Here is a 16540-nt window from a genome sequence, read left to right as displayed (position 1 = left end):
AGATATAGTAATAACGAAACTGTTATTATATGTACATTGATCTGTGGGAAGGTATCAGTATATTACATTATATCTATTGTAGATATAGTTATAACGAAACTGTTATCATATGTACATTGATCTGTGGGTAGAGATCAGTATATTACATTATATCCAATGTAGATAAAGTATCAATGATACTGTTATTTAATGTACATTGATCTGTGGGAAGTGATAAGTATATTGCAGGAGATCTAATGCAGATATAGTAATAACGATACTGCCATTATATGTTCATTGATCTGTGGGAAGATATCAGTATATTACATTATATCTAATGTAGATATAGTAATAACGATACTGTTATTATATGTACATTGATCTGTGGGAAGGTATCAGTATATTACATTGTATCCAATGTAGATATAATAATAATGATATTGTTATTAAATGTACATTGGTCTGTGGGAATAAATCAGTATATTACATTACATCTGATGTAGTTATATTATTAATGATATTGTTATTAAATGTATATTACATATCTAATGTAGATGTAGTAATAACGATACTGTTATTATATGTAAATTGATCTGTGGGAAGATATCAGTATATTACATTATATCTAATGTAGATATAGTAATAACGATACTGTTATTATATGTACATCGATCTGTGGGAAGGTATCAGTATATTACATTGTATCCGATGTAGATATAGTAATAATGATATTGTTATTAAATGTACATTGGTCTGCGGGAATAAATCAGTATATTACATTACATCTGATGTAGATATATTAATAATGATATTGTTATTAAATGTATATTACATATCAAATGGAGATATAGTAATAACCATACTGCCAGTATAGGTACATTGATCGGTGGGAAGGGATCATTATATTACATTATATCTAATGTAGACACAGTAATAATGATATTGTTATTACATGTACATTGGTCTGTGGAAATAAATCAGTATATTACATTACATCTGATGTAGATATATTAATAATGATATTGTTATTAAATGTATATTACATATCTAATGTAGATATAGTAATAACGATACTGATATTGTATGTACATTGATCTGTGGGAAGGTATCAGTATATTACATTATATCTATTGTAGATATAGTAATAACGAAACTGTTATTGTATGTACATTGATCTGTGGGTAGGGATCAGTATATATCATTATATCTAAGGTTGATATATATATATCTAAATATATATAATAAATAATGATATTGTTACCAAAATTACATTGATCTGTGGGACGGCATCAGTATATTACATTATATCCAATGTAGATATAGTATAAATGATACTGTTACTCAATGTACATTGATCTGTCGGAAGGGATCAGTATATTGCAGCAGATCTAATGCAGATATAGTAATAAGGATATTGCCATTATATGTACACTCAGTCCCATCGAAGTTGTCGCAGTGAAGTTGGCGCGCTAACGCCGCCGCGGCGGCGTTAGCGCGCCAACTTCACTGCGACAACTTCGATGGGACTGAGTGTACATTCATCGGTGTGAAGGGATCATTATATTACATTATATCTAATGTGGATATAGTAATAATGATATTGTTATTAAATGTATATTACATATCTAATGTAGATATAGTAATTACGATACTGTTATTATATGTACATTGATCTGTGGGAAGGTATCAGTATATTACATTATATCTAATGTAGATATAGTAATAACGATACTGTTATTATATGTATATTGATCTGTGGGAAGGTATCAGTATATTACATTCTATCTATTGTAGATATAGTAACAACGAAACTGTTATTATATGTACATTGATCTGTGGGAAGGTATCAGTATATTACATTGTATCCAATGTAGATATAGTAATAATGGTATTGTTATTAAATGTACAATGGTCTGTGGGATTAAATCAGTGTATTAAATTTCATCTGATGTAGATATAGTAATAATGATATTGTTATTAAATGTATATTACATATGTAATGTAGATAAAGTAATAACGATACTGTTATTATATGTATATTGATCTGTGGGAAGGTATCAGTATATTACATTATATCTATTGTAGATATAGTAATAACGAAACTGCTATTATATGTACATTGATCTGTGGGTAGGGATCAGTATATTACATTATATCTAATATAGATATAGTAATAATGATGTTGTTACCAAAATTACATTGATCTGTGGGAAGGCATCAGTATATTACATTATATCCAATGTAGATATAGTATAAATGATACTGTATCTCAATGTACATTGATCTGTCGTGAAGGAATCAGTATATTGCAGGCAGATCTAATGCAGATATAGTAATAAGGATACTTGCCATTATATGTACATTGATCTGTGGGAAGGGATCAGTTTATTACATTATATCTAATGTAGATATAGTAATAATGATATTGTTATTAAATATATATTACATATCTGATGTAGATATAGTAATAACGATACTCTCATTATATGTACATTGATCTGTGGGAAGGTATCAGTATATTACATTATATCTAATGTAGATATAGTAATAACGGACCTGTTATTATATGTACATTGATCTGTGGGATTAAATCAGTATATTAAATTACATCTGATATAGATATAGTAATAATGGGATTGTTGTTAAATGTACATTGGTCTGTGGGATTAAATCAGTGTATTACATTTCATCTGATGTAGATATGGTAATAATGATATTGTTATTAAATGTATATTACATATCTAATGTAGATATAGTAATAACGTTACTGTTATTATATGTACATTGATCTGTGGGAAAGTATCAGTATATTACATTATATCTATTGTAGATATAGTAATAACGAAACTGTTATTATATGTACATTGATCTGTGGGAAGGTATCAGTATATTACATTATATCTATTGTAGATATAGTAATAACGAAACTGTTATTATATGTACATTGATCTGTGGGTAGAGATCAGTATATTACATTATATCCAATGTAGATAAAGTATCAATGATACTGTTATTCAATGTACATTGATCTGTGGGAAGGGATAAGTATATTGCAGGAGATCTAATGCAGATATAGTAATAACGATACTGCCATTATATGTACATTGATCGGTGGGAAGGGAAAATTATATTACATTTCATCTGATGTAGATATAGTAATAATGATATTGTTATTAAATGTATATTACATATCAAATGGAGATATAGTAATAACGATACTGTTATTATATGTACATTGATCTGTGGGAAAGTATCAGTATATTACATTATATCTAATGTAGATATAGTAATAACGATACTGTTATTATATGTACATTGATCTGTGGGAAGGTATCAGTATATTACATTGTATCCGATGTAGATATAGTAATAATGATATTGTTATTAAATGTACATTGGTCTGCGGGAATAAATCAGTATATTACATTACATCTGATGTAGATATATTAATAATGATATTGTTATTAAATGTATATTACATATCAAATGGAGATATAGTAATAACCATACTGCCATTATAGGTACATTGATCGGTGGGAAGGGATCATTATATTACATTATATCTAATGTAGACACAGTAATAATGATATTGTTATTACATGTACATTGGTCTGTGGAAATAAATCAGTATATTACATTACATCTGATGTAGATATATTAATAATGATATTGTTATTAAATGTATATTACATATCTAATGTAGATATAGTAATAACGATACTGATATTGTATGTACATTGATCTGTGGGAAGGTATCAGTATATTACATTATATCTATTGTAGACATAGTAATAACGAAACTGTTATTATGCTGATACCTTCCCACAGATCAATGTACATATAATAGCAGTTTCGTTATTACTATATCTACAATAGATATAATGTAATATACTGATACCTTCCCACAGATCAATATACATATAATAACAGTATCGTTATTACTACTGTTTGAGAATCCGCTCAGCCATGATGGCGCTCACGGTCGATCGATTTATCGATCGGGAGTTGCCCATCTATGTACCGCGTGAGGAGGGGTCTTCTCGCCGGCTCGCGCGCAACGCCGCCATTATCGATCACTGATTCACACCGATCACCACGTGCGTCTCAAAAAAGTGTTCAAGTGCGATTCATTCCAGTTCACGAGTCAAATCTTCAGCTCACGATCCCTCGCAACAGTGCTAGCGACCAGGATCACCAGGTAATGTTCACTTACAAATAATTCATTGAAACGTGAGCCGCCAACCACGTGTCAATCTCGCACGCGCTCACGGGCACCATCACCATAGCGGGCCGAATTAATAAAATTAACGGGGCTTATTGTTCACGACTGCCGATCAATTCAATTGTCAATTCAACGGATCAGGTGACAGATCAAATCAATAATTTATATGTCTCAACTCAAGTAAGATCATTCTTCACGACGAATCATTGTAATTGTAATCAAAATCATTCAGACGATTCATTTTCTTGTACGCAAAGATTCACAGCTGATCATTGTAAGCTTAATCATTATTTGTCAGTTCATCGCGTTCACGCAATTTTATCATTGACTCAAATAAATCAATTTGTGAAACCGACCCAGCAAGTGTAAAATTCTTTCCCAGCGCAATCCATCCAGGATTTCCATCAATCCTGAACATTTGGTCCTTCGAGCCGGATTGCGCCCATGCTGGACTCGGTTTTCACAAAAATTGCTCATTGATCATTGTTCGTCTCAAGTCTTTGTCTCGTGTTCGTAACGGTTTTCGGTGGTCGGCCATCTTCTCTTCTCTCCTCCATTCAAATTTCACTGACACTTTCGCCACCTCACCCGGTGGCGCTCAGACGAATCACCCGCAGTCGATAAGGAAGATCGATCCAACGAACGCTCACCAAGTCTGATCAACCCGCTCATCACTGATCATCAATGGCTCACCAAGGGAAAAGCTCAGAGAAATGGAGCGAAATGGACAGTTCAAAGGAGTCGTTGGAGGTGCCAGAAAAGAGCGCATCAGGCCGCTCATCGCCCGCTCTGGTGGCAACGGAACCAGCTCGCCGCACACCGTCGCCGCACTCACATGCAACGCGCTCAACGGCCACGGATCAATTGCCGATCGAGCTGCAGCTCAAAGTGCGGACTCAAAAGGGACGGCTCCGCAATGCTCACGACATCCTGACTTCAAGGAAGAAGCAGAGCGTCTCTCCAAGGAGGAGCTGGACGACGCCAAGGCTCAACTCGACGAGGCCATCAAGGTGTTCAACAAGGAACATGCACACTTTGAGGTGGTGTGGCCAAAGTCCCAGGCAGATCACCCGTACTTCACGGAGGACTGCCATTATCAAATGCAACAGATCGGCACTCAGGCAAAGAAGATCATAGCGAAGAGATCAGCGGAACTGCCAGCTCAACCGTCCGCTCAATCTGGATAGGTGACGTATTCCAAGTCGAAGCTGCCCGACATCGCGTTGCCAAGGTTCACGGGCAACTACACGGAGTGGCCGTCCTTCCTAGAGTTGTTCACTTCCGTCGTGTGCGGAAAACCTGAGCTCGATCAAGTAGAGAAATTCTACTACTTGAAGGGTTGCCTGCGAGGAGAACCGGCTCAAATTGTGGCCAGCCTACCGCTCATCGGCTCATCACTCTCGGCAGCTCTCGAAATGCTCAAGCAGCGCTATGAGAATAAGCGGCGTCTCGTCCAGGCTCACCTTGACAATTGGTTTCATTGCCAATGGATCAAGATCACGCTAAGGCATTGAGTCAGCTCATGTCGACCGCCATGGAAACTCGGCACGCAGTGCAAAACCTGATCGAGCCAGGCAAGCTCGGCGACTGCCTGCTCGTCCATCAGGTGTGCCGGAAGATGGACCACGCCACAAAGGAGCGATGGGAGACCACCCTCGGGGTCACCACCGAGTACCCGTCGTTCCAGGAGGCCATGGAATTCATTACCTCTCGCATCAGAACGCTGGAGCAGTTGGCCGATGACAAGGCGAGAGCGTCGGCCAGCAAGACCGCTCAAAGTAAGCCCGCTCAACCGAAGGCTCAGCAGATCACCACAAGCAGGCCAGCTCACGCAGCAGTCGCAGCAAGGCCTGTAACTCAAGCTCGCCCGTCAGCTCCTCGCACCACCGAAAGGCCCCACCTAGAACGGCCATCGCCCTTCGAGTGTTGCGACTTCTGCGGAGGGCAACACTACATTGTGGCATGCGCGCTCTTCAGGAGTATGACGCCCAAAGTGCGAGCTCAAACTATTGAGGACAAACGCCTGTGCTACAATTGCTTGGGCAGGCACAGCGTGCGAGCGTGCAAGTCAGCTCAAAAGTGTAAGCACTGCGGGGAGAAACATCACACGATGATTCATGAAGGCGAGCCGAAAGCAGCTCAAGCTCAAGCCGGCTCATCAAGATCGGCCTCCTCATCTGCTCAAGCCTCAGAATAAGATGCAGGTGCAGTCGTCACCAAAACCGCTCATTTCACGCTCCTCGCAACGGCTCAGGCTCGCCTCAAGACCGACTCAACATTCCACAACGTTCGTCTGCTCATCGACTCCGGATCAGAACTCTCTTTCATCTCCGAAGAATTAACCAGCCAGCTCAACCTTCGGAGACACCGATCATCCATCACAATAATTGGTGTTGGTGGAACAAAATCAACTGAAACAAAGGGTGTAGTCACTGTCATACTCCAATCGATGCATTCACAACAGACTGTCTGCATCCAGGCTCACGTGCTCACAGCCGTAACGACAATCCTGCCATCGTTCTCAATGAGAACTCCGGACTGGCCTCACATTAGAAAATTGAGGTTGGCGGACAATGATTTCTTGACACCACGACCAGTCAATTTAATCATTGGAGCGGATTTCTACGGAAGGATCATCAAGCCAAATATCATCAAGGGCTCACCAACAACACCAATTGCTCAACTTTCCATTTTTGGATGGCTCGTCATTGGCCCAGTCAACGAATCACATTCAACCACTCATTATTCACATTTTGCAGTTACTCAAGACGACCAGAGCAATCTGCAAGAGCTGCTCACCAAATTCTGGGTTCAAGAGGAATCACCAATGGATATCCCAAGCACGCTCACTCCGGAGGAAGAAGAATGCGAATCACATTTCTGTGCGACTCACTCTCGTGATCACACAGGAAGGTACATCGTTCGCATTCCACTCAAGGCACCAGCATCGCTCTTAGGCAATTCACACAAGATTGCTCAAAGATGTCTACAAAGCACTTTGCGACGACTCTCCAAGGATTCAACATACAACCAGCTCTACGTCGAGTTCATGAAAGATTACGAAGAATTAGGACACATGGTAAAGGCTCCAGATCATCAACGAATTTCATCACGAGAGGCTGAGAACGTTGGGCCTGATGGGGAGATGACCTTGGCACATGATGCTTCGGCATCAGGAGGGTTGAGGGTCTCTTCTGACGGTTCAACACCTCAGACCTCTGCTCATCTTCAACCATATTATTTGCCTCACCATGGAGTTCTACGTCTCGACAGTTCAACAACGAAGCTCAGGGTTGTATTCAACGGATCAAAAGCTACGACATCAGGCAAATCAGTCAACGATTTAATGCATACTGGTGCTAATTTGCTCTTGAATGTTACAGATGTTCTAATTTGGCTTCGCCATTATCGCCACATTTTTGCCACAGACATCACAAAAATGTATCGCCAGGTAGCAGTTCACAAGGATGATTGGGATCTCCAGCGAATCCTTTGGATCGATGACGACCGCAATGTCATCCCCTACCAGCTCACAACTGTCACGTACGGTACAAAGGCGGCTCCCTTCCTGGCGACACGAGCACTCATGCAACTTGTTCACGATGAGGGTCATCGATTCCCTCTGGCAACGCCTTCGCTCACACATGGCAGATATGTGGACGATATTTTTGGAGGAGCAGACTCAATTTTGGAACTTGTGGAGGTCGCTCAACAGCTGATTGCATTGTGCAACGCGGGCGGATTTCCACTCGCAAAATGGCATGCGACTCACCCAGATCTTCTACGGGCTGTTTCGTCATCCACACAATCGTCAGCTCCCATATCATTTGACGACTGCACTACCAAATTACTCGGAATTCAATGGATGCCTCAAACCGACAATTTTGGCTTTTCATCCACGATCACAGATCAACCAAGTAAGTGCTCAAAACGCCTCGTATTGTCCGAAGTGGCTCGGATATTTGATCCATTAGGTTTCGTCTCACCGGTAATAGTACGAGCAAAGATGCTATTACAAGAACTCTGGCTACACAAAATCAATTGGGACGATCCATTACCGTCTCAAATTGTATCACGATGGTTCATCATCAGAGAAGATCTCAACAGCTTGGCCAAGCTATCGATCCCAAGATGGTTCAACACGTGGAGCAATTCAATTGTAGAAATTCATGGATTCTCTGATGCTTCTCAACTTGCCATGGCAGCGGTGATTTACATCACCGTTAGCTCTCCGTCCAACAACTCAACGACGTCACTTGTCTGTTCCAAGACAAAAGTTGCACCGCTGAAGAGGCTCACAATACCAAGATTGGAGTTGTCTGCAGCACTCCTATTGGCAAAACTCACAAAATATGTTCAATCAACGCTCAAGGTAAAGATCAATGCAACGCACCTGTGGACGGATTCTCAAGTTTCGCTCACATGGATCAAATCGCAAGCATCACGTTGGAAGGATTACGTTCGGAACAGAGTCATTCAGATCCAAGAACTCACTCCAAATGCGCATTGGAGGCATGTTCCAGGTACTTCTAATCCAGCCGACTGTGCTTCCCGAGGCATTTCTACAGATCAACTTCAACGATTCGAGCTTTGGTGGAAAGGTCCTCCCTGGATGGCTCGAAATCAAGATCATTGGCCAGAGCAAAAGGAACTCTCAACTTTAAACAGCGAACTCGAAGTGAGACCCAATGTCTCACTCTTTGCCTCAGCTCAAAAGCTAAGTTATCATTGGGATCTCATTTACAAATATTCATCTCTTATTAAGCTGTATAGACTGACTGCACTTTGTTTCAGGTTTGCCTCACGGCTTAAGAGAAAGCTCGAAACTCCTCCTGCAATCATCATACCATCCTGCGACATGGAGAAGGCGCAGCTCTTTTGGATTCACGCGACTCAACACTTGTATTTCACCAGCGAAATCAAGACGCTCAACACAGGCTCAACCCTGCCTGCAACTTGCGACGACAGCCGCGGATCGGCGTCGCGCATCGCGGACCCCCACCGCGGCGGCCTCCCCACTCCCGCGAGCGAGGCTATAAGTATGATCGATCGACGCGTGGATCGAGGAGTTGCCTCGGGGCCTCGGCCCCGAGCAGACCTCCCAGGAGGTCGGACCGGAGCACCGGCAGACTCGGCGTTGCGGTTTGTCCCGACGACGAGTTCACCGGCAGTCGGCTCGTGACGTACGTCACGAGCTGGCAGCTCCCAATCGGTCCAGCAGCCGTAGGCGCCTAGCTTCGTCAGTCCCGAGGTTTGACCCAGGATGACCAAACTAGTGCGCGCCCGTAACATCCGCCGGTTTGTCCGCGGGGTTCCAGGCGCTAGCTTACACGGCACCGCATCCGGCCTATGGCAACCGATTCCGTCCCGTCCTGAGGCTTGACCCAGGGCGAGCCAGGATTGGTCGTCGCCTCGTTCACTGCTAGGCTTGACCACGGTGTACGAGAAGACAGCCGAGTCAGGCAAGCGGGCAACAACTCCACCGCAGCGCGAAACACCACAGCGCGAATTTCAAATAAAGACCGGCGGCCCGAATGGGCCATCCCCGCTCCTAGCCTCCAGCGACTCCGCGTTTCCCGCGGACACCGAACACCGCGTCTCTCTCTCTCGTTCGCGTTCGCGCTCCGCGCCGCGCTCTCACTCCGCGCCGTAGCAAGTAAGACCGCGTAGCGACAGCTACGACCCGCGCTACGTTAAGACCGCGTAGCGACGGCTACGACCGGCGTTAGTTAGTAAGACCGCGTTACTCATGTGACGGGCCGGGTCCCGAGCGTAGTTCGTAAGACCCTGTATGCATAGATTTAAGTGCGACACGGCTCCATCGCCAGCTCACGGTTAGGTTATTTTCTGTTGTAGCGCGAACGGCAGGAGATACCGCCGACACCACCGGCGGCGACACCCGGGGCCGCGGCCGGCGGCCCACCAACCGCCGAATAATTACCAGCCTTATGCTTATTTCTGAATAAATATTTCTATTTTTCTACTAACACCGACTCGTTATTTACCCGAACCTGTTCCCAAGCGAACCCTGGCACGGGGAATCCGACCGCGGTGCGCAACGCCGTGCGCACCGACCAGACCGCCCCGTTACAAACTCACCCCTTCAGTCGCCTCACCGCCTTCATCGATTCGCAGGGAACAATACGAGTGGGAGGAAGACTCACAAACACAGCGCTCAGCAGGGATGAAAAACATCCAGCGATCCTCCCACGGGACGCTCACCTGTCGAAGATCATCATTGAAGATGCTCACAAGCGAACATTTCACGGAGGAACGCAGCTCACGCTCGCATACATTCGACAACGGTACTGGATCATCGGTGGCAGAGCTCCTGTAAAATCTCACATTTTGAGACGTGTCGTGTGTGCTCGTCAGAGGGGGATTCGTGCTCGTCAGATGATGGGTCAACTACCTCTCTGTCGAGTCACACCATCACGACCATTCGCTCACACCGGTGTCGATTATGCAGGACCGATCACAATGAAAAATTCAAAGGGAAGAGGCTCGAAAACAATCAAAGGATGGATCTGCGTGTTCGTATGTTTCTCCTCATCAGCTGTTCACCTCGAGGTTGTCAGCGATTACTCAACCGAGGGATTTCTGGCAGCCTACAGAAGATTCTCATCACGAAGAGGGATCGCTCACAAGTTGTACTCTGACTGTGGTACAAATTTTATTGGAGCACAGGCAGAGCTCAAACGCCTGTTCACGTTAAGTTCACAGGAGCACCGACAGATCGCATCGATTCTGTCAGCTGACAGCACTCAATGGATGTTCAACCCACCAGCTGCTCCTCACATGGGAGGAAAATGGGAAGCTGTGGTGAAATCAATCAAGTACCATCTCAGGAGAACAATTGGTGAGCTCTTACTAACATTCGAAGAGTTTTCCACTCTCCTCACACAGATCGAAGCGGTGCTCAACTCAAGACCATTGGAGCCGCTCAGTGACGATCCCGACGACATCTCTGCGCTCACCCCAGGACACTTCCTCATCGGTTCAGCGCTCAACACGATACCAGAACCATCACTGCTCGACGTCTCACCAGGTAGATTGTCGAAATGGCAACTGATCCAACAGAGGGTTCAACACTTCTGGTCTCAGTGGTCTCGACACTACCTGCAGAGACTTCAATCAATCTCAAAGTGGCATCACCCATCGAACGACATCAAGACAGGCTCGTTGGTGCTGCTCACGAACGAGCATCTTCCACCGAGCAAGTGGCCACTCGCAAGAGTGACCGAAGTTCACCCCGGCAAGGATGCCCTCACCAGGGTTGCAACCGTGAAGACTGCAACCACGACTCTCGTCAGACCGATCACCAAGCTTGTCATCCTGCCTGTTCACCATCAAGCTGAGCTCACCTCTGCAGAAACATCATCAACGAGTTGCTGATGGCGGGCGGAAATGTTTGAGAATCCGCTCAGCCATGATGGCGCTCACGGTCGATCGATTTATCGATCGGGAGTTGCCCATCTATGTACCGCGTGAGGAGGGGTCTTCTCGCCGGCTCGCGCGCAACGCCGCCATTATCGATCACTGATTCACACCGATCACCACGTGCGTCTCAAAAAAGTGTTCAAGTGCGATTCATTCCAGTTCACGAGTCAAATCTTCAGCTCACGATCCCTCGCAACAGTGCTAGCGACCAGGATCACCAGGTAATGTTCACTTACAAATAATTCATTGAAACGTGAGCCGCCAACCACGTGTCAATCTCGCACGCGCTCACGGGCACCATCACCATAGCGGGCCGAATTAATAAAATTAACGGGGCTTATTGTTCACGACTGCCGATCAATTCAATTGTCAATTCAACGGATCAGGTGACAGATCAAATCAATAATTTATATGTCTCAACTCAAGTAAGATCATTCTTCATGACGAATCATTGTAATTGTAATCAAAATCATTCAGACGATTCATTTTCTTGTACGCAAAGATTCACAGCTGATGATTGTAAGCTTAATCATTATTTGTCAGTTCATCGCGTTCACGCAATTTTATCATTGACTCAAATAAATCAATTTGTGAAACCGACCCAGCAAGTGTAAAATTCTTTCCCAGCGCAATCCATCCAGGATTTCCATCAATCCTGAACAACTACATCTACATTAGATATGTAATATACATTTAATAACAATATCATTATTACTATATCTACATTGGATATAATGTAATATACTGATCCCTTCCCACAGATCAATGTAATTTTGGTAACAATATCATTATTACTATATGTACATTAGATATAATGTAATATAATGATCCCTTCCCACCGATCAATGTACATATAATGGCAGTATCGTTATTACTATATCTACATTAGATATGTAATATACATTTAATAACAATATCATTATTACTATATGTACATCAGATGTAATTTAATACACTGAGTTAATCCCACAGACCAACGTACATTTAATAACAATATCATTATTACTATATCTACATCAGATGAAATATAATATACTGATTTAATCCCACAGACCAATGTACATTGAATAACAACATCATTATTACTATATCTACACCAGATGTAATGTAATATACTGATTTATTCCCACAGATCAATGTACATACAATAACGGTGTCGTTATTACTATATCTACATTAGATATGTAATATACATTTAATAACAATATCATTATTACTATATGTACATCAGATGAAATTTAATATACGGATTTAATCCAACAGACCAATGTACATTTAATAACAATACCATTATTACTATATCTACATCAGATGCAATTTAATATACTGATTTAATCCCACAGATCAATTTACATATAATAACAGTTTCGTTATTACTATATCTACATTAGATATGTAATATACATTTAATAACAATATCATTATTACTATATCTACATCAGATGAAATATAATATACTGATTTAATCCCACAGACCAATGTACATTGAATAACAACATCATTATTACTATATCTACACCAGATGTAATGTAATATACTGATTTATTCCCACAGATCAATGTACATACAATAACGGTGTCGTTATTACTATATCTACATTAGATATGTAATATACATTTAATAACAATATCATTATTACTATATGTACATCAGATGAAATTTAATATACGGATTTAATCCTACAGACCAATGTACATTTAATAACAATACCATTATTACTATATCTACATCAGATGCAATTTAATATACTGATTTAATCCCACAGATCAATTTACATATAATAACAGTTTCGTTATTACTATATCTACATTAGATATGTAATATACATTTAATAACAATATCATTATTACTATATCTACATCAAATGTAATTTAATATACTGATTTAATCCCACAGATCAATGTACATATAATAACAGTTTCGTTATTACTATATCTACATTAGATATAATGTAATATACTGATAACTTCCCACAGATCGATGTACATATAATGGCAGTATCGTTATTACTATATCTACGTTAGATATGTAATATACATTTAATAACAATATCATTATTACTATATCTACATCAGATGTAATGTAGTATACTGATTTATTCCCACAGACCAATGTACATTTAATAACAATGTCATTATTACTATATCTTCATTAGATATAATGTAATATACTGATCACTTCCCACAGATCAATGCACAGATTGTATCATTAGTGTCATTACTATATCTACATTAGATACGTAATAAACACTTAAAAACAGTGTCGTTACTACTGTATCTACATTAGATCTACTGCAATATACTGATTCCTTCCCACAGATCAATGTAATTTTGGTAACAATATCATTAATACTATATCTACATTAGATATAATGTAATATACTGATCCCTTCCCACAGATCAATGTACATATAATAACAGTTTCGTTATTACTATATCTACAATAGATATAATGCAATATACTGATCCCTTCCCACAGATCAATGTAATTTTGGTAACAATATCATTAATACTATATCTACATTAGATATAATGTAATATACTGATTCCTTCCCACAGATCAATGTAATTTTGGTAACAATATCATTAATACTATATCTACATTAGATATAATGTAATATACTGATCCCTTCCCACAGATCAATGTACATATAATAACAGTTTCGTTATTACTATATCTACAATAGATATAATGCAATATACTGATCCCTTCCCACAGATCAATGTAATTTTGGTAACAATATCGTTACTACTATATCTACATTAGATATAATGTAATATACTGATTCCTTCCCACAGATCAATGTAATTTTGGTAACAATATCATTATTACTATATCTACATTAGATGTAATGTAATATACTGATTTAATCCCATAGACCAATGTACATTTAATAACAGTATCAGTATATTACTATATCTACATTAGATATAATGTAATATACTGATACCTTCCCACAGATCGATGTACATATAATAACAGTATCGTTATTACTATATCTACATTAGATACAATGTAATATACTGATACCTTCCCACAGATCAGTGTACATATAATAACAGTATCGTTATTACTATATCTACATTACATATGTAATATACATTTAATAACAATATCATTATTACTATATCTACATCAGATGAAATTTAATATATTGATTTAATCCCACGGAACAATGTACATTTAATAACAATACCATTATTACTATATCTACATCAGATGTAATTTAATATACTGATTTAATCCCACAGATCAATATACATATAATAACAGCTTCGTTATTACTATATCTACATTAGATATGTAATATACATTTAATAACGATATCATTATTACTATATCTACATCAGATGAAATTTAATATACTGATTTATTCCCACAGGCCAATGGACATTTAATAACAATACCATTATTACCATATCTATATCAGGTGTAATGCAATATACTGATCCCTTCCCACAGATCAATGTACATATAATAACAGTTTCGTTATTACTATATCCACATTTGTTGTGAAATTTGCGTGGTCAGAGCGGGCTGAAAGGGAATACGCACTTTGTGGCGAGTACAGCGTTTATTCACGGAACTATTTACAAAGCGTGGTCAGCGTGTTCACAAGTTACAACGACGACGAATATGTACATTCTTACACATATAATTACTGTACAACAATAACCGGAAGCGAGAGTAATGCGTGGACCGAGATATTGACTGACCAGCGTGGTGAGAGACAATTCAAAACGCGAGGACAGAGTGTGTCTTGTTAGATAAGCGAGAGCTGCGTAGGCACGTGTTTGCTCAACGAAAGATCGAACAAGAAGAACGAAATCGATGATGGCGTCGATCGTGCCGGTTCCGCGAGGAGAGTGGACCGCGTGGACAAAGGGGCCCGTGAGGTGCTGCCGCTATCGGTAACGACGCACCAACGAATTACTTTCGCTGCCAACTTCGTCACGCTGCGTGTACGTAGGGAATTTCGCCAACAACATTAGATATGTAATATACATTTAATAACATTATCATTATTACTATATCTACATCAGATGTAATTTAATATACTGATTTATTTCCACAGACCAATGTACATTTAATAACAATATCATTATTACTATATCTTCATTAGATATAATGTAATATAATGATCCCTTCCCACCGATCAATGTACATATAATGGCAGTATCGTTATTAATATATCTACATTTGATATGTAATATACATTTAATAACAATATCATTATTACTATATCTACATCAGATGTAATGTAATATACTGATTTATTCCCACAGACCAATGTGCATTTAATAACAATATCATTAATACTATATCTCAATTAGATATAATGAAATATACTGATCACTTCCCACAGATCAATGCAAGATTGTAACATTATCGTCATTACTATATCTACATTGGGTATGTAATAAACACTTAATAACGGTATCGTTATTACTGTATCTACATTAGATCTACTGCAATATACTGATTCCTTCCCACAGATCAATGTACGTATAATAACAGTATCGTTATTACTATATCTACAGTAGATATGTAATATACACTTAATAACAATATCATTATTACATATCTACATCAGATGAAATTTAACATACTGATTTAATCCCACAGACCAATGTACATTTATAGCAATATCATTATTACTATATCCTCATTAGATATAATGTAATATACTGACCACTTCCCACAGATCAATGCACAGATTGTAACATTATCGTCATTACTATATCTACATTAGATACGTAATAAACACTTCATAACAGTATCGTTATTACTATATCTACATTAGATCTACTGCAATATACTGATTCCTTCCAACAGATCAATGTACATATAATAACAGTTTCGTTATTACTATATCTACATTAGATACAATATAATATA

The 16540-nt window shown here is 39.6% G+C and overlaps 2 protein-coding genes across 2 annotated transcripts; both read left to right on the top strand.

Moving 5' to 3' along the window:
• The first annotated feature begins 6650 nt into the window (after positions 1-6650).
• Positions 6651-9013, top strand: LOC123988851. The gene is made up of 2 exons (XM_046289611.1): positions 6651-8879; positions 8996-9013. Exons 1-2 carry the CDS (start codon positions 6651-6653, stop codon positions 9011-9013), a joined length of 2247 nt encoding a protein of 748 aa, XP_046145567.1.
• A 1587-nt stretch (positions 9014-10600) lies between these two features.
• On the top strand, positions 10601-11596 carry LOC123988850. The gene has a single exon (XM_046289610.1). It carries the CDS (start codon positions 10601-10603, stop codon positions 11594-11596), a length of 996 nt encoding a protein of 331 aa, XP_046145566.1.
• The last annotated feature ends 4944 nt before the right edge of the window (positions 11597-16540 follow it).

This window comes from Osmia bicornis, unplaced genomic scaffold (assembly GCF_907164935.1).
Source record: "Osmia bicornis bicornis unplaced genomic scaffold, iOsmBic2.1, whole genome shotgun sequence".
NCBI lineage: Eukaryota > Metazoa > Arthropoda > Insecta > Hymenoptera > Megachilidae > Osmia > Osmia bicornis.
Note: the sequence above shows the minus strand (reverse complement) of the source record. Positions and strands in the feature narration are given on the sequence as shown.

Bases quoted from the DNA above. Each gene is read 5' to 3' on its own strand.
- LOC123988850 (XM_046289610.1), top strand. From the start codon at position 10,601: ATGGGTCAACTACCTCTCTGTCGAGTCACACCATCACGACCATTCGCT.
- LOC123988851 (XM_046289611.1), top strand. From the start codon at position 6,651: ATGCATTCACAACAGACTGTCTGCATCCAGGCTCACGTGCTCACAGCC.